Genomic DNA, 27,517 nt, shown 5'->3' with positions numbered 1-27,517 from the left:
CGATGCAGCCTGTCCAGATCCCTCTGCAGAGCCCTCCTACCCTCCAGCAGATCAACACTCCCACCCAGCTTGGTGTCATCTGCAAACTTACTGAGGAGCACTCAATGCCCTCATCCAGATCATCTATAAAGGTATTGAATAACACCGGCCCCAGAACCGAGCCCTGGGGAACACCGCTTGTGACCGGCCGCCAGCCGGATTTAACACCGTTCACCTCAACTCTCTGGGCTCGGCCATCCAGCCAGTTCTTTACCCAGCAAAGAGTAAACCTGTCTAAGCCACAAGCCGCCAGTTTCTCCAGGAGAATGCTGTGGGAGATGCTGTCAAAGGCTTTACTAAAGTCCAGGTAGACAACGTCCACAGCCTTTCCCTCATCCACTAGGCGGGTCACCTGGTCATAGAAGGAGATCAGGTTGGTCAAGCAGGACCTGCCTTTCATGAACTCAGTGCTCAGGAGAATTATAGAATGAATAAATTCAGTATTCCCCATTTATTTTGAAAATCAAGGTCAGCTTTTTCCATTGGCTATTACTTCTCTACAGCATAATTTTTTGTAATGCAAGCCACTTTAATAAAAATGAGCTCTTAAGCCAGTAGGATCCACTGGATGATTTTTTATTATTATCAAACTCAGTAACGTGATCACTAGTGACATTATGAAGTCTCTAAGAGCTAAGCCAAAGTCCTTAGTTAGAGAGGAGGAAGGCTCCTAATTAATAACGTGTGTAACACCTGTATCCAACTTCATCAGCAAAAGTAGATGGACTAAGAAAGATAAGAATGACCAAAGACAAACAGTCAATCAAAAAAATAGAAAAAATATCCAATGGCAGAAAGCCAGTTATTTTATTTTTAAAAAAGTGATTAAAAACATACTTTTGTGCATCTTTGTTTAAACTGAAGGTAAACACGAAATGTGCCAAACTGGCATAACTGCAAGCTATGTGTACGTCCTCACGCTACCACAGCATTTGCAACCTGTCCCTACTGTTCTGTCAACAAGATGTCAGACATGTTTGTCTACTGAGATGTGAATGAAGGAATTCTCCCTTCTCTTAGGTGTCAACAAAAAGTTTGCTCCTGCAGATCTCTGTTTTGGCATGATCAGCTGAGAACTGATGTTAAATAATAAGCGTTTAGCCAATAACCATATGTACAACTGGTCAAACTTCCATTCCTTCTCTGTACCTGAACAAGCAAGCAAGCTTAAGAGTCAGAAGCCAAAACTCTAATTAACTCCAAGACACTGAGGCGGGCTTGGTTAGACCTAGTTGTATCTGACCTGGCAAGAAAGCTTATAAGCTAGGGATATCCAAGGTAGTTAAAGTGCCATTTGACACTGGGGAGGGCAACCATTAACAACTGGGCAATCAAATGCTATTTGCTGAGCCCATTTTGCAAATAACACCTTTTGATTCTGTCCTCTCCTGCTGTACACGTCTCTCCTACTGCTCCTGCCACTTCTTAGTAAATTCTCTGCCCAGTAGCTGACAACTATCTTCACCCAGCTGAATCCCCAAGGCCTGCAAGCCATCTTACATACTGACAAGAAGCGGACTGCTGCCCTCCATCTTACTTTTAGTTGTCATAATGTGACTACTTGTGTTTGGGCTGAACAGAGCCCTGAGCCTGGTGAGATAGCACCTCTGACAGTTTTTGCAGTAGCAGCCATCACTGAATACATTTCAAGTGATTAATTTTCTTAAAAAAAAAAATAAGCCTAGTGAGTGCACATGTGCTAGCAAGTTAAAAATAATAATAGGTGTCTGTGACCATGCTGCTTCTGTCTGAATCCTTCAGGGGAATTCAGTTGCTAAGAACAACTTACGCAGCTTGCCATATTTCGAAGTGTTAAACAACCAAATAACTATAGGTAAAAGTCCCAGCTGTCAAGCATGAAGAGTGTAGGGGCTGGTCGGGGGAGTGCAGGGCATTTTTCTCCTGTGTTATATATGCATATTAGATAATATAAAAGGAAAATTAAACGAGGCAAGGACAGAGTGGGAAGCATGCTACTGTCTCCTCAAAATACCATGCCCAAAACTTTACAGAAAAAATCCTGTCTGACCAGTTCTTTATATAGTGCTCCTAACAGTGCTTTACAGCATCATCTTTCCCAAGGAGAGTGCACTACCAGCTCTTTCAGATAGAAAGAAGGCTGAACTTTGTTCAGCTACCCATATAGGATTTGTCTTCCAGGCAGGTCTCGGATATAGTGAGAGGAACTGGAGGCAAGTGTTAGAAGTAGCATCCATGACTGCTGAGTCATTCCACAGAAAGAACATTTGGGCCTCACTTTTCAATCTTGTCAGTCTAGGCTCTTTTTATGAGGTGTTTTGCTTCAAACTGCCACTAATCAATATTGATTTGTAGGACAGAGGCAAGAAAAGTCATCTTCGTTTCTTCACAGAGAAGGCTGAAAAAGTTCCTTAGGCTTTTAACAAAAGTCTTTTGATTTTTCATGACTTTGCTTTATTTCCAAGGTCTTGCTACTCAGACATAAAACTTATCCCTGGGTTGAAACCTGACACACAAGTGATGAGCTCAGAGCTTTGGTTTTTAACATACGTATTGGAAAATCTGAAGACAACACCTCCCTCCCCCCATTCCCAGGGTTCACATGCTATACAAGATTTTACTGGTGGTCTTGCAAGGAAAGGATGCTGAGAACAAAATAATCATGACTGTGAGGAGACAGCACCTTTTTTTCATATCCCCAAACTTATACTCGTGGCATAGGAAGGAAATATTATTTTGCCATTTTGAGAGTTTGCCTCTATGTATGCAGTATATAAATAAACACAGAGCAAATAGAATAATTTCTAAGATTTGAAGTGGAAAATAAGTCAAAATTTTAAAGCTGAAATGTGACGAGAGGCAGGTCAGTATAACTAGCAAGGCACAGACCCAAGAGAATGCTGAGGATACAGTGGGTCAGTGATCTGCAGACTTACAATTATCCACATAGGGCTTTAAAAAAAATTGTGTCAACAGCATCTGTACTGTCTCTTGGCTCCATACAATTTAGGCAGGCATTTGATTGTGGTAGAGGTTTTACTGCCTATCAAGATACTGATTCATAAAGTGAAAATTCTCTTTGTGGACCTTAACACAACCCTCTTTAAAAGCTCATGAAGCATCACAGAACTCTGTCAAGTCAATATTCCATGCTTTATTAACTCCCTACTTAGCAGTTCTTTGATTGGTTCAGTTTAGTGTCTGTAAACCTCCTAGTTGCATATTTACCTGAAAAGGTTCAAAAGAGCTATTTCAGGCTGGTGGATAAACATGTGCTTAGAGAATTCTTAATATGTAGTTTACATAATATGCACACCGAAAAAAAAACTATTTAAGCAAATAATAAGGGATGGGCATAAACAAAGCATCATTGTGAAAACCTGTGCAATTATATGTGTATGCTGTTAATTAATTATGGCCTTATATGTAAAGGATGGTCTCATCTCATAATTAATTTTCTCTGAATGTGCCTAGCTCTGCATATCTACAGCAATACACAGTACTCCTATATAGGAAGTAAACTACTTCAGAACTAAAATCAATAAGCATATAAAATCTCTCACCATGAGCTTCTAATATAAGCTCTGATTTTAGAGGGTGATTGTAGACATTCAGTCTGATTCACCACTAGGTATTTGGAGATATAAGGTAAAACACTGAGTACCTGCTTATAAATTGGACATTGTCCCTTTAGTACAATGAAGGAGAGAATAACTTCCAGTTGGAAAAACAGTGTGATAATGCAGTTAAAGATAACGATGCGTGTGCACAAGGGAACTGATGTTGCTTACACAGCTGATTTTGAGTGGTTGTGAGTGGTTGACTTGGGAATTATAACCTTTTCTTTTTCTTAGTTTTATAGAATCTTTGACTATATACATAAAATGTATAAATAATAATAATGTATTTATTAATGTTGATGCAATGAGGCGGCAAAGAAAGAAAGTACACAAATATATGTAAAATCAAACTCAATAGGTTTGAGGTTTGCAAATAGGTTGTGCAATCATAAGTATTACATAAAATCACTACAGAACAATGTTTTAAGCACAAAAATTCTCAAATTTCTCTTTCAACATAACATCATTCATATTTTTCATTTAGAAATTCTTATAGTGGAAGCAAACATATAAATAGATGTGTTCAGCCCAATAAATCGTGCTTGAAATGAGGCATATGTTTTAAAGAGTCACCCTCTGCCTATTTAAAGATTTCAAACAGTGATTACCAATTTCCCTGGGTAAACTGGCCTATAGACAAACTACAGTTAAGAATGCAGATATCTTCCTATGTGCATTCATATAGGAATTCACCTAACTTCAACTTTCAGTCACTGCAGTTCCTTAAGCTTTTGTCTGATGTCTGATTGGAAACCCTCTTAATATCTCTTGTAGATATAGATCAAGATACTTCTTTTCGTTCTCTTAAATTAGCTCCTTAAGTATCATGCAAAGGTGTGATTTTAAGAACTCAGCTCCCAGAAACTCTCAACTTTTTTTAGGTTTTACTTTCTTAATCCCTCTGTAATTTTTCCTCATTTGTGGGATTTTGTGGAATTTGAAGATCAGTAACTCTTCAATTTATTTATTTCTGAGTCAGAGTTCTAGACCTTAATACTTTTCTAGTAAAATTTTTAATAATATTCCCATTAAAAAAAAAATAAAAAGAAAGCAGAGAGAAAGAAAAGCAAGGAGTTTTGGACTCCTGATCACTTCAGTTATTTTATCTGTAGAGCCATCTGTAAGTTATCTTGACTAGTTAAAGACAAATAGTTTAAAACCTTGACTTATATTAATTTGCTTTTAGTGCTTACTTTAAATTCCTATAAAGTTCTACTGCACATCCAAATTCTCCATTCCGTTCTAAATGTGCTTATTTGCACAACTGAAATCTGTGCTTTTCCCCACAACAATGTAATGCTGCTGGACGAAAAATACCTTTGTAACACAAACTGCTATGTTTCAGAGTAATTAAAAAATAATTTTTAGGGTAGGATTGATACTAATTATGATTGATTTTCATTTACTTTACATTTGTTACACTTGCTGTTAAATTTAAACAAAAATATGGAAGTACAGTTGGTATAAGTACAGCTATTGGTATACAGATATTTTGAAAATCAAAGGAAATTTTGAAAATCAAAGGAAAACAAAAATATTTTCAACAGAAATATTCACTTTTCTGCCCTGCCTTGCATTTGTTGCACATTCAAGACCTCCATCAGTCTTAAATGGGAGTTCTGGGTGTGTCAGCTCTGTAAGACTGGTTCTTCATAGGGAAATGTGACACATAGAAAGGAACTGAAAAAGAGAATTCACCTTGGAAACTTTAACTGGGTTGTAAAATTTGCCACTGTGTTCAATCTATTTCAAACGTATCCCGTAATAGCTAGTAGTTCTTTACAAAGGTCAGTGTAAAATCATATCCTGTATTACTATATATTTCAGAAAGTGTTCCTTGTCTGCCAGCTGTTCAACTGAACTTTGTTAATGAAAGCGAAGTTTTCTAGGCTTATCACTCTGACCCTTAAACTGTATTATCTAGAAAACCATAACCCTTATAAAGAAAGATAGGAAAAGGTTTATAAAACATTCTCTTAGCAGATCCTGTTTCCAGCCTCACCTTTCAACCTGAAGTTGGTTTTAAGCTCTTGCCACCATGCCTGCTGATTACAATGGGACGTGGGAAATGGAAACGAATGAAAACTTTGAAGGCTACATGGTTGCTTTAGGTAAATGAAAAAATATTAACTATATAGAGGTAAAGAGAAAATGTTTCAACTATAAATAAAATCCCTCTAAAAATTAATGAGAATATTTCTGTAAAGTGCATTGTGGCATAAGGGTTTCTGGCAATCACATAAAAAATCAAGTAATTGTAACATACTTATAATTACAATGATCTAAGTATATAAGCAAGAGAAGACTTGTAGCCAAAGATATTAGTCTTTATTTAGATAAATGAAAAAACAGATACAGTTGCGGGAAAAAAAAGGCCAACAGGTTTTCAGATACAGAAGCCCTTTTTTATTCCTGGTATATACTTACTGTAACAGTCAAGCCACAACCTGGTTGGCTCTGTTAAAGAGGAATAGGATATTCCATATCACCAAAGCAACAATAGTGTTTAGTACTTAATTAGTGCTTTGAACTAGTCGAAATTATATGTACCAGTTGCATGGTAAAGGCAATAAAAGCATTTAAAGATAAATGGGCAAATATTTCTGACAAAGTTTGTGGGAGTCATCCTTACACAGCAAGGAGACGTAGGTCACAGGAGTTCTTAAACGTATGTTAACATCGTTAAGTAAGCTTTATTTCACTTGGCTATGATGATCATTGATGAGAACGATACATGTGTACATGCAAAAAGAGATGTTCTGCTTTTTAGGCAACTTTTATTTACTGCTTTGTTAGCCTCTTTATCATTAGCAGCCTGATAGCTACAGTTTGTGTATCCCTTGGATAGGATATTAAGTATACTCTTCGTAGATGCTAGAATACCAAAACACTGTTAACTGAATGCAAGCAATACTCTTGTCAGTTCATATCAAGATCAAGTTTATGTTGTTTGTAGATTTATTTTTCCCCACACTGACAGACTCAATTTTTGTAATGACAAGATAATTTTATGACAGAAATGTTTTCTTTTGCTGCAGCTATTATTTTCAATATAAATTGCCATTCAAGCATTTTTGTTCTTGTAAAGGCATAAACCTTTTGCTCGAGGTCATTATGATTATGCAAGTAGTGTGCAGGAAATCCTTCCTCTACTTAGGGTAGCAGAGATGTAGATCTGTAATTTGCTGAAAGAAGAAATAATAGAAGACATCAACATTTCTCAAGAATTCCTTCAGTATACTCTGGATTGGCATTGAAAGAACGCTTACCACGTTTCTACCACTGCAGTAATATAGCTACATTCCAAAAAACACAAGAAGTTTGTGAGTTAGATTTATATATACATGAGAAGTATAAACTTTAGAATCGGGAATCTTCTCCCAGCTCTACTACATCACAGATGACAGGCATAAAGGACCATTGTTTCCTTACCACACAGGATGTCTATAAAACTTATACGAGAAAAATAGTCCTTATAGTTGGTTAATTTAACCTAGATTGGAGGACACTGTCTGGCTCTGAATCATTAATTAGCGTGTGGCAAAAATCAAACCTGTATTTTATTTTTACACTTATAATTGGTAGCCCTCAGGGGCTTTTCATTCCCAGATGTCTCATTGTTTTCTGTGTAGTAGTCATTGATTCCTATCTTCTGTTCAGCATTTACTCTCCTTATTTTTCTGCTTTTCTACAGTGGCAGACACCACTGTAAGAGTGCTGCTGATAAACAGGAGCTTTTTCAGGTCAAAGTACCTTGCACTTTTTATCAGAAGTTGAGATCAGACCTGTGGCTTCTTGTGCTTTGTTCAAAAGATGTTGCATCAAGTTAATGGAGATCTAAAGCACTTGTTTCCTCAGATTCCAAAATATTTACTTGTAAAGATGTAGATTTTGATAACAATTCAGTGGTTCAAAATCAATGAGTACATTGTATAGCCATCTTCCACAAGCTAAGAAAATGTATTTGTTAGGAAGAAGATTCTAACACATGGAAAGTAATCAGGTAACTAAATCTAGCAATTTTCAAGTAATTCTCAATGTCTACACTAGTGACTGACTTAGGGATGAAAAATCTGATGTTTTAAACTGATTTTCTACTTGTTTTACTCTCATAAAACAATCAACCCTTATTTATTTATCTGTTCAGATTCAAAGAGAAGCACATAAAAATAAAATCTCAGCATTGTTCAACAACAATTGAAAATATTTATAATTTCCTCAGAGCTTCAACTCTTTTAAGAGAGAAATGCAAGTTTCACTATTCATAGATTTTAGCCTTTGCATTTATGGAGAAAAGCTCAATAACTTCAGGAAAGTCTATAAATACTACACACATACACCTGTGAGGTAAAAAAAAAGTGATTTTTAAAAAATAAGAATTGTTATGCCAATATAATGAATTTCAGGAGAAAGATACACTAACTGAAGTGATTTGAGTGCTGGTGTTTGACAGTTATGCATGAAGAATAATTATTACTTTATACGCAACTGAAATGTGATTTCAGCATTAAATATGCCAACTGCAAGAAACAGACTTGTTTTTGCAGAAACAACTGCAAAAAACAGACCCCAACAGGGCCTGTTGGTCTGGATGATACAAAGTCAGCTCTTAGTTTTCACAAATCGGCTATTCCAGGCCATCTTCATCTACCTTCTCTCACTGCCTGCCTCAATTTCTGTTCTTACCTACAATTCTTGCCTCTAGCCCAGTTCTCTCTGCTTTGGGTCTGCTTCAGTCCTGTCTCAGCTCTTTGCTCAAAGACCTGACTTACTTCCGTGGGGTGTTACTTTAACCACCAGTCATGATGGTCATCCTGCTCTAGTTCTGCCTTGTTTCATAGCGATAAATTTCATCATATTTGATAACTCTCTTTTGATAGTTATCTTGAAAAAAAATCTCTTTACTTTTTAGGTGAATTCCTTCCTTATTTTTTAGGATGTGAATTAAATACTTGTGGTATGCATATTTCCTTTCTAAAAGGATTTGTAATTATGGTGGTATCTTTTCATTTGGTTGTAGTGGCCATTTCATTATTGTTCCTTTCTTCCCTTCCGGGGTATCATCAGATGAGATTCTTGTATTGTTTATTTCAATTGAGCTATAACTTTTCATTTGTGTTTGTCTTAATATTCAGGAAAAAACTCAGGGAAAAGGATACCAGCTGTCAATAACATGCATTTCTTTGAATTTTAATTTACCCAATGTAGAATTTAAACTGTGATTTTCACTCAAATTCAATAAGAATTTAGTGTCTTACTGTCATAATACAAATATTAATTATATGAGCTTTAAAATAAACTTTAATTATTATCATCCTTATATTCTGATCCTTTTATAATAAGTACTCTATTTTCCAATTTTAGAATTCTTTTTGTACCATAAATACTAGCATGAGCTGGTCTACAGCACTTACTCACTGCATCTCACTGGCATCCTTAGAACCATTTCAGTCAGTGGATAAATTATGACTTTGTTACTATTAAATGAAGTGGATTTTTGATTACTGTCTGATCTTCTGATCCCCAGGGAAAATTGGGAGAAAAATGGATGGATTCAGCCTACAATGGGGTCTGGGAAGCCCACTTAAAGAAAGACAGTAACAGTTCATGAGAATAAAAGAACTTGACCCACTCAATAGCCTGAAACAAAGAAAGAGGAAGAATGTGTTAGAATAAGGAATGCAATATAGATGTCTTTGAACTGGGAAAGGCTTTGATTCATTGCCTACCCTAGGCAGGCTGTACTGGAGAGGTACTCACTGAAATTTCTGATAAAATTTTCAAGCTAATTTCCCTATAAGAATGCCAGCAACTGGTTGGGGTAAAGGTGCTCTTTGTACCAGTTGTCTGGATCTGACCCTTCATAAAGACACCATGATTTTTTGTGTATACATGCATATATATACTCTAAGTTTTACTAATTAAAAACTGCCAATGAATTACCAAAAAAAACCAAAACTAAAAACAATGCAAAGATGCATATGGCTATAGGTGATTCTCAGAATGGAAATTACATGGAAAGGGTGAAAACATATTCTTCTGCTCTGTTTCTCACACTTTTACATGTGGCTGATATTTTAAGTATTAAAGTACTCAGATTCAAAGCACACTGAGGTTTTGTTTTTTTAAAATTCATCCGTCCTTTTAATTAATGCATACACATACCTATACTTTAATTAAAGAATAGTTTTGCCCTTTAAGCCAGAAACTTTAAGCCAGATTTTATCATAAATGTGTTACAAAGTATTTTAATCTACTATAATAGAACAATATATCATTTTTATTGCTTGTATTGTTCAAAATGCAGTTATGAAAACCATGCTTTAATAAAACCTCCCCTGATTTTTCTCCAGGAGCTACAAGACTAATATATTACTCAGAAATAGCATTTCTTTAGAAGTCTAGACTTTTTTTTTCCTCAGAGAGAACTAAATTTTATGTTACCTGGCTATAAATCAGACCCAGTGATACCTGTAATCCACCACAGCAGATAAAATATACGCAAGGAGTCTTGAATGTAAATATTGAACAAGAACATTATTCCCCATGTTAAAAAGTTACAATTTTTTTCAAGCCAATCTTCTTACTCAACTCGATTAGTACTTCACAAGTACTATAATGAATCTACCAAAAGAAAAAGGACTCCATTAGTATGTGGCATTGCTGAGCTGACAATGATTAACAATGGCTAACAAACCAAAACCATTTTTCAATCTCTTGCAGAAGCATGTGAGATTATTTCATTTGCATATAGGACCATAATAAGATTCACTGCCAGCTGGCCAGAAATATTTATTGCAGATGGTAATGCAGCTGGCATTAGGTGGATTGTATGGGGCAAACTGTCATCACGGTAATATATATTGTCCTTTCGGTAACTTTCAATGCACTCAGTTGCAAGCAGTTGTTTACATTATAATGTTAGTCTTCATCATGAACAAAATAAGGATCTTAAGGAGATCAGTACTGCATAAAATGTTGACAGAATATTAAACAGGAACTGTCAAATGGTGTAGTTTGATACTTTTTTGACTTTGAATTTGTCTCCCCTTAACATCTAAACTACAATTTATTTCTGTGTCTGCCATCTAACAATAATGGATGTCAGGCTTTTATTTCATGGTTTCTTTTTTATTCATTAGTATAATTTTTATTATTTTTAAATTAATTAATTAACCTCTTCTATACTCCCACAGACTATAAATTCATCATAAAAGTAACATGCCAAAATCCCTTAATTACATACTCATTCTAACATGCTCATTTTCTGAAAAGGAATGTTACTCTGAGATCCTTCTTTTGGGGGTGGACAACATTTGTAACCCTTCAGGACACGTATCAGTACCCTCATATGCCTAAGAGCTACATGATTTACACTGCATGCTTAGAAAAGGAAATGGCTCCCAAGCATAAGATGGTAATAGCACTCCTGGCATCCCACAGCTTCATGTGTGAGTGAGGCCAAAAAGGCAATGTCAGTCTTAGTAGCCCCTGTTGTTTCACATTCTCCAAAAAACCTGGAGATTCAGGTGATTTAACATGCCAGCATCTATGCACTACTGGTTGTACGCTGTAGCTCTGCTCACAACTTTCCCACAGATACCCTGTTAATAAATAAATTTATAATCAGTGGAAGACCCTCAAACTGAAAGTCCACTTGCAAACACAAGATTATTTTTATTTGAAATTATCTTTTTATCTGCAAAATGTTGCAGGTAAAGGCATCATTTATGGAACTATGTGCCACATAAAATGTTTTGGGTTTATATTATGTGTAAATTCAAGTGCTGTGGTTTTTTATACAAACATTGGAATATTCATTGGAATATCCTCTTTCCTGTTTTTTGGCAGATATTGATTTTACAACTCGTAAGATTGCAAAACACTTGAAACAAACAAAGGAGATTATTCAAGATGGAGATAATTTTAAAACAAAAACACTCAGTACTTTCAGAAACTATGAACTGAATTACACTGTGGGAGTGGAGTTTGAGGAACATACCAAAGGACTGGATAACCGAGTGGTAAAGGTAAAAATTCAATACCTGATATATTTACACTACAGTCAGCACCAGGAGTGAGCAGTTCCAAAAATCAGCTGAATAAATGAAAAAACCCCACCAATATCTTACAGACGTCGGAGGATTTTCATAAAGCAGAAATAATTTGCATCTTGAGACAGTTTTCTTTAATGCTACAAGCATTTATTATAAATGCAAATCATTACTCAGACACATGAGGACAACCATTAATTACAGGGTTTTCTAGCAGGGTTTTTTCCAGCTTTTCTATGATACACCTTTATATATTTAGAAAGTTGCAAAACTGTATTTTTACCTATGAATCTTCTTTAATGAAACTGTAAATTCATCCCTTTGAATTTAGGACTTTCTCTCTCTCAATATAAATTTTCAGTCCTGAATGGCTAGGTTCACACTGCATTTTTAATCTGAGCCTGCTCAACTTCAGATGGACAGTTTAACAGCTGGACACTATTAAAAATAAACCTGCACTCAGCGATTAATGTTAAGGAAGCTTTGGGAAGGGACAAGAAAAAAACATGAGCTAAAGCTACCACTGATATGGGTGGCAGGCCTACTGGCAATGGTAGACAGGCAAGGAGGCCCTGCAGTGCATGCTTTAATATCTTTAGGATTATAGGAGTAACCTCAACCTTGAATGACCTCAAAATTCCCCTAGGAAACCGTGGGCATATGTTCAGACACCTTTCAGTGAGATATGTGGACAAGTGACGTTTGGATCAAGGACTATATTGTGTGTTAGCCCGTGCCTACCTCCTACGACAGACAGTCAGCTAGTAAGTCTGTTCCCGTGAGGCATTCAAACAAGGCTGTATCAGGGAAGTCAGTGAGGAAAAGAATATGTACAAGCACTAATTAAATTCACTTACTGAATTCAGCTTCATGTTTCTGTATCAATAATGCCTCTGTTTTACTCTCTTCTCACCCTTAAAATACTTAAGCAAGATTTTCCAAGGTAGAAAGGCCAGTAGATTTCCACTGTTTGCCCCCTTCAGACTCTTGCTAACCTAGCATCACCTGCCTTTGTCATCATTCACTGAATCTACCCACATCAACTCTTCTGCCCATTAGCACAGTTTTATTCTTCCACTCAGCTCTCAGCTCTCTTGCTCTTCTCCAAACATATGCTGTCTTTTCCATCAGTATATTCTCAATAAACAAGACTTCAGAATTTGTTGCCAAACTCCGAGAAGCTGAGATCAAACCTCACTGTCAACAAGACCTGTTTTGTTTTGGCAATTGCCACAGGAAAGTGGCAGCAGAAAGGACATGTTTACATTTACATTATTCATATCATCCTTCACCGGAGACATTGTTTTTTCACTACAGATCACTTTTCATTCTCAAACTAACTTTGTGCAGTGTAATTCCTATGACTTCTTTCAAATTATTACTCATTCACAGCGCTGCAAGCCATCAAATAATAACCACCACTTTTTTCTGGTATCCTGAATATCCCTCTCTCTAAATTTTCTTCCTATCACTTTCTCCAATAAGCACTGGGAGGGACATATTCCCGTGAAAGAGTTTATGCTTTAAAACATTGCTCCCACATCTCTTTAGATCAGTTGAAGGCATTAGTAAGGATCTAAGGACTCATCAGTTGCATCACGGCTTAAATCCATAGACTAATGCTCCTCTAGTGCTCTTCACCACTATCAAAGCCATCGCCTTTCTGTGCAAAATCATTTCACTTGCAGATTTTCCTCTTCATTACCAATTATTTGGAAGGAGAGAAGGAAACACAGCTTGTACAATTACAACCCTACCTGGTTTAATAATTTTTGCCCAATATTCTTTTCTAAACAAATTATATTATTTTTTTCTAACAAGAGAAGAAGGAAAACATAAGCATGTCATGCCATTATTCTCTGGACTGCTCTAAAAGAATTTTCCGGTCATTTTATTAACAAAACAATGCCTCAAACACATTGAAGTTAGATGAAGGTAATAAAACTGCTAGGCAGCGTTTAAATGTAAAGAGGGCATGGATAATTTAAAGAGCATGTAGCTTAAAAATTCTGTAAATAAGAAAGAAGTTAACTGAAATGGAATGAGTTTTGTCTTGTTATTAATAGAAAGCTCCCTCATAAGAGAAATACATCATCCAGCACTGAACTAGAAAATGAATTAAGCTCACGATACTCTTGGAGCTTTTTAATAACTGAACTTCCACTGACTGTAACTGGTCTCTGATGAGGATTTGCCTATGATACATGGTTAAATGTCTCCCTAAAGTACAATGGTTCAAATCTAGAACAATTCAAACAAAGTTGCTCTGAGTGTACTCTAGTGTATCTGAGTAAAGAATTTAGCCTGTAAAGAGAACTCTTCCTTACAGATATGGTCATCCTTCTCCTGGAAAAGAGTCTGCATACCCAGTACCTTGTTTATTACTGATAGACTCTGAATCACACCAAATCATGAAATGGTTGAGGATGGAAGGAAGCTCCTGAGATTACCTAGTCCAACCCCTCTGCTCAAGCAGGGTCAGCTAGAGCACATTGTCCAGCTTATGATCATATCTCTTTAAAGATCTTTTGCGAAAGTGCATGAAAATATAAGAATAAATTTATTGTATGAGATTATATTACCATATACTTCCTCTTGTAATTTTATGCAGAGCTCGAAAACATGTTAGCATGACACTAGTTGGTATAAGCCCCCAGGTTCATGAAACCTTATAATCTTGTTATTAATGGCTTTAAACAGCAAGAAAAGAAAAATAAAATTGGTACACATAGCACAAGTATCTGTTAATTCACTCAGCAAATCACTCGTTAGTATGAACACTTTACATTTGTGTATGTGAAGAAATATATGGAAATAACCACAAAGCACTGTAAAAACTTCACATCAAAACACTGTTGTCATCTTGAATGCATTTAGGTTTTGGTTGAATGGTTGATTTGGGGTTTTTTAGGTCAAAGATGGGGAATGGTAGGAAGCAACTGTAATTGTGGCTTTCCATTGTTTTGTGAAAACACTGCAAATATGTATTATTTTCACGTATTCATAAACTTCTCGTTAACATATCCGAGTTAATTATCTGATTCATGCAGACACTAGTGACCTGGGATGGTGACAAACTGGTATGTGTTCAAAAAGGTGAAAAGAAAAACAGGGGCTGGAAGCACTGGATTGAAGGAGACCTACTGCATCTGGTAAGGGCTGCTATACAGATACATAGCATATAATTGAGACTGCAACAAAGTACGGTTTTCCATTTCAAAGGGTTTGTAACTCCTTCTCGTTAGGATGGTCTTTATTTAGACAGCTCTGACCTCTGAACTCTAAGGAAATCCCCCCCTTTGCTACAACTGAGGAAGACTCAGTTTCTTCCCACCTGCTCCCAATTAAGTCATAACCCTGCAGTGGGTTTTTAGCTCCAGTCCACTACCCTCCAGCTATTAACCCTTCTTGTTACATTGTACCTCTAACATCATCTCCTTCTTATACAATCACTTGTAGGAAAAAAAACCCACACAAACACAAAACAAAAAACCAAACAGTATGGGACAGACTGCAAGAAAAATATTAATTTTTGTTCTGAAAGAAGCACTACAAAATTTTAGCATACTATGCTGTAATACAGATCAGAAACCTCTGGATACTCAGTAGGATCCTGCAAACAACCTACACCACAATAATGTTGTGCTAGTACAATAAAAAAGTCAAAACATTCATACATCTGAGTTAGTAAGCTGGAGCCCAAAGATAAATGAGGTGAGACCAAGAGAGGCCAGAAGAGTCTGTGCAGGAAATAAGCAGTCAGTGAAGTCCAGAAAGATTTCAAAATAATAGATACATAATGATAATGATTCCAGAGTTTCTTGGGAGAGCAATTAAGAAATCAGCATGACAATGTCGGATGGCGCAATAGGTGGGTGCAGAAAGATTATGGATGAGAGCTCATTGTTCTATCTCATGATTTGCATCTAGATACCTACCCTTTCGCAAGTTTACCCTACAGATAGCTGGTATGGCCAACTGCATTGCCTCAAGTCTGTATGCTTGAACAGTCAAAGCAATTAATTAAAAAACACTCTCTTCCACTTAACTAAAAGTCAATTGTCCAGTACACTTTTTCAACTCTATTTTGACATATATTCAAAAACTGACCTAACAAAGGTCCTACATACTGGCAACAGGATTCAGGCTGAGTGGTGGAAACACAGAGACCAAGTAGGTTCTTACAACCAAACTAGCCAAAAAGCCAGCTTCAGCTAACTTCAAAGTCTTATTTGGCACAGGAATGCTGGCTAATCAGAAGACAAACTGACTGCATTGCAATGTGCAGGTGTGCCAGTCTTTAAGAGGTCAGCTGCAACATTGGGCAAAAATGGTTTATTGTTCCGGTCCCTGAAAAGTGGCTGGGTGCACATCTGAAGCAAATGTCCTCATCTTTTAAAAGCATCCTCCTTTTTTTTTTATTTCCTTATTTCATTGCTTCTCATTAACTATGAGGTAACGTGAATTATAAACTATTACAGTATATTGTTTTAAACAGAGCATGAAAAAGTCTTTCATTAAAGAGCAATTTTTATGCATTTTTCATGTGTATTTTTCTTAGAGCTCAATTCAAGTGTCAAAATCTAATTACTGAAACATGTGGTGCATGCCAGCTGATTGGTTACATATAACACACTATTCTTTCTGTTCTCTTTTTCATAAGCATATCTTTTTAATGCAGTGCCTTAGTTGTAGTAATTTCTGGTAGGATCTGCTGTGTATGCAAAATACAACTTGTACCACTATATACTTACTAATTGTTTTAATACTGTAGGAACTGACATGTGAAGACCAGGTGTGCCATCAGATATTTAAGAAGAAAAACTAAAATTGACCAGAAAGCCACCCAGATGTTCATCACTCTTATGCTGTTATGTTTTGTCTAAAAAGAAGAACCAAGCCAGATTTGCAATAATTCTTTGACACTGCTATGTGAATGTATTTTGTGCTTGTTTATGGAAACAAACACGTTTTATAGAAACAACATCAAACAGTTACAAACATCATAAATTCCTTTCCCTTTCAGTCTGGAGTTAAATAAAAGTAATTGTCTTTCAAATAATGCTTTCCTACATGTTTGTAATCATGTCCAGAGAAATGGCCTTTAGCAACAAGGCTGAAAATTAAGTCACAATTATCTCAACCATGGTATATCTCTCCTCAGTGCTGTAATATATTTGGATGACTGAGTAAAATTGGACATTCATTGGACTGTTTCTATTTAATTTAGTCCTGGATCACTAAGTCCACAGTTTCAGGCAACTGGCTCACTGAACATGATACATGGCCTTTCACATCTAGGTTATTCATTTGAATTTGGCCCAGGTCTATAGCTGCTAGAAGTTACCACCTGATAAATGTCTCATGGCCAACGTGAAATGCTGTAGCTCCTTAATACAGTCCTAACGTGGATCACTGACAATGCTGCTAACCTCCAGTTAGAACTGGCATCCTACTAATAACCCCAGTGGAGAAGTCCGCTGTTTGAAGCAAATTTTACATTTAAGAGTAACGTGAAAACTATGACATACTTACGACTATAAGAGGAAAACTACAGTGTACACACAGAGTGCATGTACCCTGTGCATACAGAGTACCCAGCATGCTGTGATCTTCACCTTGTACCTACCTTATAGAGACTTTAAAAAGAAAAGTAATTTCCATACAACTCTTCTCAGTTTTATTTAGGGTTTTTCAAAAGAATTCATGTTCTTTGCTAAAGGCAAGTTTAAGTTAACCATGGATGGTAAGCACTACTTCAGTAGATGGAAACGGAAATTGTTCAACAAAATGTGTGCAAACATTCCACAGAACTGAAGAAGGGCTTGTATGCCCAAAAGCTCATCTGTTTTTTCCCAACTATATGAATTATTCTAATAAAATATACTGTCTTTCCTACAACCTTGCCTTGCAGGTCTATAAATTTTCACATAAACTTTATCACCATTTCATTCCCTCTTGTCCACAGGCCTCCATCTTCTGTTTAGTATGGGAGGAGTGGAAATTCACTAGACAGATCAGTGGTAGAGAATTAAAGAAAAGATGTGGAAAAAAACTTTGCAGAAATGGAGGAACATATGCTTTCTTCCCATCCCCACCTGCTGCTTAGCCTACTCACTGTCAATAGCTCAGGGTAGGGAAGGAGTGAGACAGTCTCCCAGCTGAAAACTAGGTTACATCTGCAAAAAGCCAAATCTGATTAATATGTCACTAATACTTACATGGCCATGGGTATATAAGTGCATATGTAGGGACATTTTTATGAACTGGACTTTGTTTCTCCTGATAAAAGTTGACCCAGTATGAAACTTCCTGTATACTTCAACTGAGCAATGCTCTAACATTAGTTTGCATAGAAGAAACTGCACTTGGAGTTGGTAAACTCCTTATTTTTAGTTATTCAGCCCTGACCTGGACTTTCCAGTAGAAACACTATTAATTCCTATTTCTAAGTCTCTGCTAGTTACTAGGCTAAGAAGTACCACAGTTCATTAAGCTTTCAAAATGTTATCAGAACAAAGTTATCACTAGGACACAAAATGTGCATGTTATAATCAGTGACATTTTTCATAGCTGGTTCTTGCCAGGAGCAAGCCTGCACAATGCAGGGTTTCATAACTTAACACCAAATCATAAAACAAAGGAAAATCTTTCATATATTACAAAGAACTATCATTAATTCACAAATTATGAGTTTGAAGATGGAAAGCAAGCATTTTTCAATTGATTTCTTATTATGCTTACTAGTTTTGTCTAATGGATACAGTTGGGAAATAAATGAAGTGGGCAGTTGGGCACTTGAGTAGACTTTGATTAGGACAAAACTGGATCTGACCCTATTTTTTTGCCAATTTGCGGAATGAAAATTCCAGACTTTTTAACAGGGAGTGAGAAAATCTGCAAGGTTTTTACACTCCAGAACAACATTTTCTTCCTGCACATACTGATATGTAAGAACTTGCAGCATTTTTTACAACTGTATGCACAGGACCGGAGATAGAGGAGATATTAATTATGGTGCATTACAATTACTTCCAAAGGTACACTTGTTTGTATCATATTTGTGATACTAGGTTGGTCTCTAAGCTGTACAAAGTCCCTTATCTCCTTGTCAGCAGATTAAATACTTGCACTGAAGGAACGGACCTCGCTGGTAAATCAGAGAATGTTGATTCACATTTTTTCAGCCTTCTGGCTTGCAGTGCTGTCTCAGCTGTTTTGAAGGATTACCATTTGCATTGATTCTTTTCCTCAAAGAAAATATCACTCAAATACAGCTAACAGGAAGGGAATTTACCAGCAACTTTCTGATCCAGAAAACAGAACAGCCTGTACTATAACAAAAACACTTCCTAGTGAGTACAGTACTGGGCACAGAGTCAGTACCATTACCTGTCACTGGACTTTTCAAATGACAATGACAAAGGTGTAAGAAATGTTTATGGTGGAAATTCTAAAAACCCTATGCACTGAGCCAATTTTTCTCCCTAAAAGTCAACTAGCATTTTCTTATCAAAGGTTAAAAGAAGAAAGCCACACTGCAGGAAAATGCTGTAGAATAATGTTGTAAATGCTCCTACCAATAATGTTCTGTGGCTAGTTCCTAAGATGCTATCTTTCTATTGAGCTCTGAAGAGGTCACCTAGGTACTATGTGCACAGAATGGCTTTCAAATTTTCCAGGAATATACTGCATGTTCTGCTGATTTGAGGCTTGTGAAATATGTCTATTGCACTGCCATCTGGCAAAAAGTCTGAGGTTTTTAAATCAGCACTCACTCCAAGATCTGATGAAGACAAATAAAATTTCACCAGAAAAAGTTGTTTAATTACATTTATTTATATTCTTTTTAAGTAAGGGTATATATTTTGCCTTAGTGGGGAGAGATTAATAGAAAGGAACTCTTCAGTAGTTTTTTTCTAACTAGAACACATTCTTTTCAAGTTTGTCATCTATTTGAAGGGCAGAGGTTGCAAATATTTTAATTTCAGCTTGCTGACTACACTTGTAATGCAGATGGTGAAGATTAGAAGAAATCACTTTGTGAAAATGAGATTTTTAAAAAAATTAACAAGACAAGCTTTTCAATAGCTGCAAACAAAAACAAGAATTTTGTCCGTTTTTCTCTAAATATCACACTTGCTTTAATTATATCCCACACTTCAGTGCTTCAGTCATCATTACATAGAAGAGGGAATGCAATAGATGACAGTACATATTCCAGAGTTCTTAGAGGTGGAGGAATCCCTGGAAAGATTAGGATTTTTGCCTTATGTGACAGCAAATAGAGGCTCCACTTGGCATAAGGACACAAACATGAAAGGCTGCTGCTAAAGGAATGAGGGCACGCTATAATCCATACCCAAAGACAGGAAAAGAAAGACAGGACAAAAAGTAACAGACTTAAATTGCAGCATGGAAACTTCAGGTGGACATTAGGCAATGCCTCTGCACTCAAAAGACAATGAAGGACTGGAAGAGCCTGGCAGATGACCTTGTGGAGTCTCTATGGTCCACCCATAGTATCCACTTTCTTCCATGAGCAAATCAAGCTGAATCTTTCATTGTACCTGTAGTAATAGTTGACAAAAAGACTGTCAGGAAGATCGTAAAGGTACTATATTACTGTTTTTATGGGGAAAAAAAAAAAGGCTAAATAGAGTACCTGCAGCAAGAGAAAGGCTATAGCATAAACTCATGTTTAGCAAGACCCAGAAACAAGCCTTAAGAACCATTGGAAATTCTCTTTACCTATTTTCATGTTGCTATACGTCAGATTCCTGCTGTTTTTAGTTTAGGTAATGGTCTGTCACAAAAAGGCTTACTGAAAATCTGCGATACCCTTCACAAAAGCTTTTCCTGTAAATTTAGTTATGACGTCAGAATTAAACCACAGTATGAAAGTTAAATAGGATATCTCACTGTGAAAGCTGCAAAGGGCATTCCTTTGAACTGCTTTTAACAGGTACTGCCCTTTGCTGCCTTTTGTCACTGCACCCGAAGCAGAGCATGTTCGTATAGATTCTTAATTGTTTTTTTCTCTCACCTCTATTTCATTCATGTTTGGATTTATACAATATGCACCTTTACATACACATGTGTTTACATTCAGGGGGGAGAGGTAGCCTCATTTGTTAAGAAAATACGGCATAGATGTCCAGAATATTTGTTTGCCCATATCCCACAGCTTTTGAATCAGCTGCCCAGTGTAGACTGGCCAACCAAATTGGACAAAGGATAAAGACACTCTAAGATATAACAGTCCCACAATTTTATATGAAAATTAATGGCCAGATAGAATGCCTTCAGTAAAATAGTGGCTACAGGGTGAACTCATGTTTATGAAGCCCCAGAAAAATCACTTGGAATAAAAACACGATAAATGCCTGTAACCATAGAAAACCTTTGGCTGGAGTTCATATCTTGAGGCCAATGAATTCAACCATGAGACAAAATCCATAGGAAACCAAGCTTCAGTAGTTCTGCCACTCACAGTAGTACTTGTTTTATTGACTACCTTATAATATTTAATATTTTTGCCACTTAATTCTCTGATTTGTCTCTTTCTGGCTATCTACCTCTAGTATCTGATCACTTGTTTTTTTGACATTTGCTCATCTCTTCCTACATGTGTATAGGGAAAAAGAACTTTAATAACTAAAGAATAAGTATATGTTTTTCCTGGAGATGTCCTAAAGCCAAATGCTCTTCTAACATGCCATCCAATGCAGTAGTCCTAAAACCCTGTTGAATAGTTTAGTATGTCTTTTCAACACATTGATTCATTGATTGAAAAATACCACACTCCATGATCGCATATTCTAGCATGATGAGAGAAAGGCTATTGAGCCTTTGTCAAAAAAGCGAGTAAAGTCTTAGTAAAATTCAGTTGGCATGACAAGTGAGCCAACAGTATATTCTCAAAATATATAGTTTTATCTTTTCTTTACACTTTTGTCATTAAATGTCAACTTTTGAGATAATTATAAGGGCCTCTAACTATAGATTGGAGCTGATTTGCAAGTAGTTCTACTCAAGTCAGAGCACTTCTGTGGAGTCATTTATTCCCTTCAGCCAGATCAGATCCTGAGTCAAGACATACGCATCTACTGATAACACAGTCTATAGACTCTGAAGCTGCAGAATTTAATGCATTCAAAGTATCGGTGTCAGAAAAATGTTTATTACTATTCACTGATATTGATATCTGCTTCAGCAATTCAACAACAAAAGAATGCAGTAAACTTTCTGAATGTTTAGGAACAAGGTTTTTAAGTTAAATATTTTTCTTTTTACTTAGATGTTCAAAACATGCAACTAAAAATAAAAGCATGTGACATGGCAATTTTTTTTGTTATCTCCAAAAAAATTTCATAATTTACATTTATTCATATAGATATATATATCACATTGTATTTTTAAAAATAAATCACCAACAACTTAATTTAAATTAGACTCTCATTTTCTAAACATTCTAGAGAAGCCACTATCAGTAAAGTAATAAGGAATAACACCTGGAAGATGAGTTTTACTGGTTAGAGGATTAAGGCAGAGTTGAATGACTCCCTTTGTGAAATAACAGCCTTGGTTCTCTAAAAACACAGATTGCTGTTTGCTACTAATAGGTGCCTTGAGTACCATTACAGCAAATTGCTTTCCTTGATGGCATAAACTGAATACACAGAAAACACGAACACTTAGTTAAAATGTTAGCACATCAAAAGTCACTAAAGGAAAATAACTGTTTTCCAGAGAAGGGCTTTGTATGATCATAATCGAACTATTTCTGTTTTAGTGAACTTGTGCCATTTAAAATGAGAAGCAGAACCAGACTTTCTACTGCCATGCTGATTGCATAGTCATTCTGCAGCAGAGCAAAATGAATGTTGACTCTGACTAAAACACAATGGCAGGAATAAATTAACTGTTGGCCATCAGGCTGCAGGATCCAGTGTGGTCCCCAGTGGAAGTCTAGACAGCTCCAGCCTTTGCCCTGATTTGGACTTCCAGATACAACATCTGTTCACAGCAATAGGGATATCAGACTGTTTTGGTTACACCTCTTCCTACCTGACTCGCCTCGCTTAGCTTGATTGTACCTGGACTATGAGATTCTATAGGGGCAATGCAGTACTATAAGAGGGTAATATTTATCAGGAAATTATCTCATACAGCTGTCTGAATTCTTTCCATGGAACAAGTTAACTCAAAGGAATTACAGAACATATTTTAGTATAGTATTTTAAACCTCTGTAATGTTCCATTGACACAGCAAGAAGTGCAAGGCAATGAAGAGTCTGGCCCTTGAGCTCAGACTTGGGTTTACAGGTTTTCATAACTTTTTCATAACTGTTTTTCCACAAGGATAAATCTCTATATTCTGTTGATACAGTTTATGTCTGTCTTTTGTTTCAGAGGAGAAAGTCAATCCTTCCCGAAGTCATAAATAAAGAACAAAAATCTGTTTGGCTCACTGTAGATCTCAATATAAACAAACTATAAGCAAGGCTGTGTGAAAACACTATAATAACTTCTCAGATATGTATTCTTATTTAAAAAGTGTATGACAGAACACTGTAGCTGTCCCAGTGCAAGTAATTTAAATAAAATGAGACCTAGAACAGATTAGGAATCTTCCAAAGAAAAGTAGAACCTTGGAATAGGGTTGAAAAAAGGCCCAAATAATCCTCCTCTCACTACAAATTCGCTTCATAATGGAAGTAAACACAGATTAAAATTCTTTCATAGAATTAATCAGTATCACTCTATTGGATATAACAACAGTGCAACAACTTATATAAAAATCCCAGCCTGCAAAATATTCAAAAAGTATGTAGTCCTTCGCCTAGGTTACCAATAATAGTAACAATCAAGACTTCTAAATACATACACTCCAGATCTAATCCTGCAGTCACATATTTATTCAGAGTCACACAGAATGGTCAGCTTCACCTTAAGCAGTTTACAGTCCAAATCACTTTCTCAAATATTAGATCAATGCTGGAGCATTTGGGCTGCATGTTTTAGTTGTTTTCTGGATTCCACTTGGAGTAAAGAACAAAACATGGAAAAAATTCAGTCAATTGGTCTCAGATTGTTAAAAGATTACAAGTTATCCTTCTTTCCTGAACACTCCATTAGGTTTTGGTAATGAAAACCATCACTACTCCTATCCTTTCCTGTCAGCTGCATCAGCAGTAATTAATCTCCACTGACTGAAGAGCATAAAGGTAGCCTGGTGCTTTGATCACCCTTTTTTTCCCCTGCATTATAATGATTATGTATAAAAAAAGATGCCAGATAAAATCTTTAGGGAGGGGACAATTCAATCTGAGAACTTCTATACCTAGTTCAATGCCAGGTCTTATTGTCTGGCAGTATTAATTAAAGAGGGAAAAAAAAAAAAAAATCTTTGTTTATGTAGCTCTTCTTAATGTGTAAGGTTGCAACCACATCACTACGGTGAAATGATGTGCAAAGCACAGCATGCCTGTCCTATCTAATGCGTGATATAGGTAAGTTTTCTTAAATACTTAATACTAATACGCTCCATGGCCCCTTATGAAGTTACTTGAAGCCACAGAAGAATTTGCAGCATCTTCTCTGAAGACAAATGTTTTAATTTAGTGATATTTTAATAGAATTTATATAATGATATTTTTAATAACATTAGTAATACAGTAAGTATTTGAGGTTTTTTCTATACTATCATCTTCAGCATAGAAAAATTTCCTCAAAAGTCTGGTCTAGACTGCAAAAGCTTATTGCCAGAAACCTCTTTTTGTCACTAAAATTATAAATACAAATCTGATGCAAGCTAGTAAAGCCCAGTTTTTGTCTTGTCCAAACCAAATCTACTTTCCCAAACAACAGAATTCTCTCAGACAATATACAGTCACCAAAGATACTGCTGACAAAATAACACCGGCTCCCAGTGTTATTTTATATAAGCCCCCAGCTTCTATTTGCAGTCAGAGCCAGCCTTCAGAGTCCCATCAATCCCCTCAAACTCCATCATTAATTTCTATTACATTTAACATAACCATATTCATCAGTTGTCATTAAATAGTTCACATAAAAAATCAGATAGCATTTTTGTTTAAGTCTATTTTTAAATAATTTAAAAGTTTCAAACACTGGATAGCATCTCTTCCAGTTACAAACCCATCTAATGAGGCTGGATTTTGTCAGCAAAACAGCCAAGTATGCATAAGAACATAGCAATGTCCTATCATACAAGATCTGTTACAGTAAGCTTTTGGCTAACGATGGCCTAGTGTAGCCCTTTGACACACAAAAAAATTATTACAAAGGAAATAGTTCCTGTTGGTCAGCTTGATGCCAGGAACTGCTCACGTACAACTGTCCACCTGCAAATGTCTACACTGAAGTACTGCTTAACCAAAGATGAGGAAATCCCCCATCTTTTATTGAAAGGAAGGCTGTTGTGATTTTCCTTAGATTAACGGCAAGAAACTGCCAGGCAGAAACATGCACACAGCTTACCGTGGAGCACCTGACCCATGCAAATTTGTTATACTATGGCAACCTCCTTCTCTATCACAGACTACAGACCTGAAGTTTATCAGTGCAGAGACTAACAAATGAGGAATAGGAACTACAATGCCTGTCTTGATCTGTGGTTAAGCAGAAGATTTCAGTCTCTCTCTAGCCTCATCCACATAGGAATTATTTATGGATATAAACATGTCAGTACTAGGATCAGTGATAATTTTTACAAGGTATGAGTACATATCATAAAATAGATACAGTTATGCCAATATTAAAATGCTTTACAGAAGCAGATTTTATTCCCCCCTGCCTTCCTGGTAAAGAAAAATGTGTACCAAATGAAACACATTTATAAAACCATTTATTCACATATGCTAAATGTCTGTTATTAGGTGGTGTAAAGGACACTATCCTGACCTGTTCCTACTTTTAAATTACAGTTGGGAAGCAGAGGGACATGAAAAAAACGGGGGAAAAATGTATGAAGCAAAACTATTTTTAAAAGGGGTTTTGTCCAAGACAAATAAATTATCCGTATAATAGAAGAAGAAAATTGACGACCACAAAAGAACTAAAAAACAAAACCTTCACAAAACTGGAGTTAAAAGCAGCAGGGAAAATTGAAATAATTGTATTTACTCCAGTAGAAGGTCTTCAAAATTATCGTTTAAAAATACGTGAAAAGCATTCTTTCCCAGCCGGATTTACTGAAGAAACAGCTTCAGGATTTCAGGTCCAGACATCAGTCAGGGAAAAAACCAAGACATTAACAGAATCAAGGCGTCATCTAGTGGCTAATCTGGTACCCACAGAGTTAAGGGGGGCATCTTGTGGTTTCAATACGTGTTCCCTGTCCCCTTCACAGACTCAAAACAAAAAATACAGTCATTATTGTAATTTTATGTCTCCATAGTATATTGAATAACATTCTTTGAATTTTTTTAAGAACAGAACTATTAAGACCATGTGTGTAGTCTAAACCACATCACGACTTTCCGAGTGCTTTGACTTTGAGGGAATTAAACTCCAACTACATACTAGCTATATATTATTAAAAATAACAGTTTTAATTTGGATAGCCATATGAAAATAGTACATATCCATTTTTGACAGGAGAATTCAATGTGCCTCTTCATAAAGGATATAAACCCATGTAGAGGTGATAGTTATTATTGGAGGGAGAGGGGAAGTTGAATAGGTATTAGAGAATGGTAGCATTTTCAAGAACAGCAGCATAGGAGGAGTTGAACCAGAAACCTCTAGGATTAAAAGCCTAAATTTTTTTAGCTTGAACTAAGACTCCATATTGATCCTCACTCATCAACAGATTATATACTTCATCTTAGAGAGTGAATTTGTCCAGACAATCTGTATGCTGCAAATCTTATGTCAGGTTCCACTTATGTAATATATTGACAAAGGACTGAAATAGAGACATTCAGAGATAAAAACATTAATCGTTACCAATCTGAGTTTAAAAATTGAAACATTGAACAGGAATGGTTGTGATAACTTGCAGTCTTCAGACGACATAAAGAGGGTACATAGCACACGCTGTTACTATTGAATTACATATATGACTGTATCTCTGAAAACTTTAATGATTCAGATTCTACCAGAGTGGGAAAACAAAAGAAACAGAGCTTGTATAGGACTTGTATATATAAATGCATTGTTACATTTGCCTCTGGCAATACATTATTTATGTGCGATTATTATAAAGGAGCAAGGATAAAATCTAATAAGCTTTCATCACTGCCTGCTCTCTTACATAAATACCTTGTTAACGTGTCATTGTGAAGAAAAAGCTTCAAATACAAAGACATACATTCAGTGCTACAGAAATGACATGCAATTCTGCAATTGCTAATTGTTGGAAGTACAATGCAAACTGAGAAACTGTGTAACTATGCAGCTCAAATCACAAAGATAGAGTGGTCTTAACTTTTCCTCAAAAAACCCTACATATTACAACTACTGAAAACAAATTAAAAAAATAAATACAAAATTTTTAAAAAGCCCCAAACCTATTGACAGAGCCACTTCCCATTTGACAGGCATATCTTGAGAGAATGGTTCTGGATTTCAGTCACATTTTGGGTTTTCTTCTTCTGACACTCTGGGTAAATTAGCCTGACCCAAAACCAAAACTTAGTAGCAGGGTTTTGGTTTTATGTGCCTAGCACACCACAAGCCTGACCTGCACTTAAGCCTGTGGTGAAACAACTGCTATTGAACTACAAAACAGAAGACTGCTCATAGAGCATTAGGTCATGTGGGATGAGTGCCTAAGCAGTAGAATCTTAGTAACAA

General features: G+C 36.2%; 1 protein-coding gene across 1 annotated transcript; it reads left to right on the top strand.

Annotated features, from left to right (window-relative positions):
* Positions 1-5,676: 5,676 nt before the first annotated feature.
* Positions 5,677-16,520, top strand: RBP2 (retinol binding protein 2; the record flags this gene model as incomplete). The annotated part of the gene is made up of 4 exons (XM_082003616.1): positions 5,677-5,749; positions 11,490-11,668; positions 14,743-14,844; positions 16,467-16,520. The coding sequence occupies 4 exons, from the start codon at positions 5,677-5,679 to the stop codon at positions 16,518-16,520; spliced, it is 408 nt and encodes a 135-aa protein (XP_081859742.1).
* Positions 16,521-27,517: the final 10,997 nt, after the last annotated feature.

The sequence above is a fragment of the Phaethon aethereus genome, assembly GCF_964289735.1.
Source record: "Phaethon aethereus genome assembly, chromosome: 9".
NCBI lineage: Eukaryota > Metazoa > Chordata > Aves > Phaethontiformes > Phaethontidae > Phaethon > Phaethon aethereus.
The sequence above is the reverse complement of the archived record's forward strand: the minus strand, read 5'-3'. Positions and strand labels throughout refer to the sequence as shown.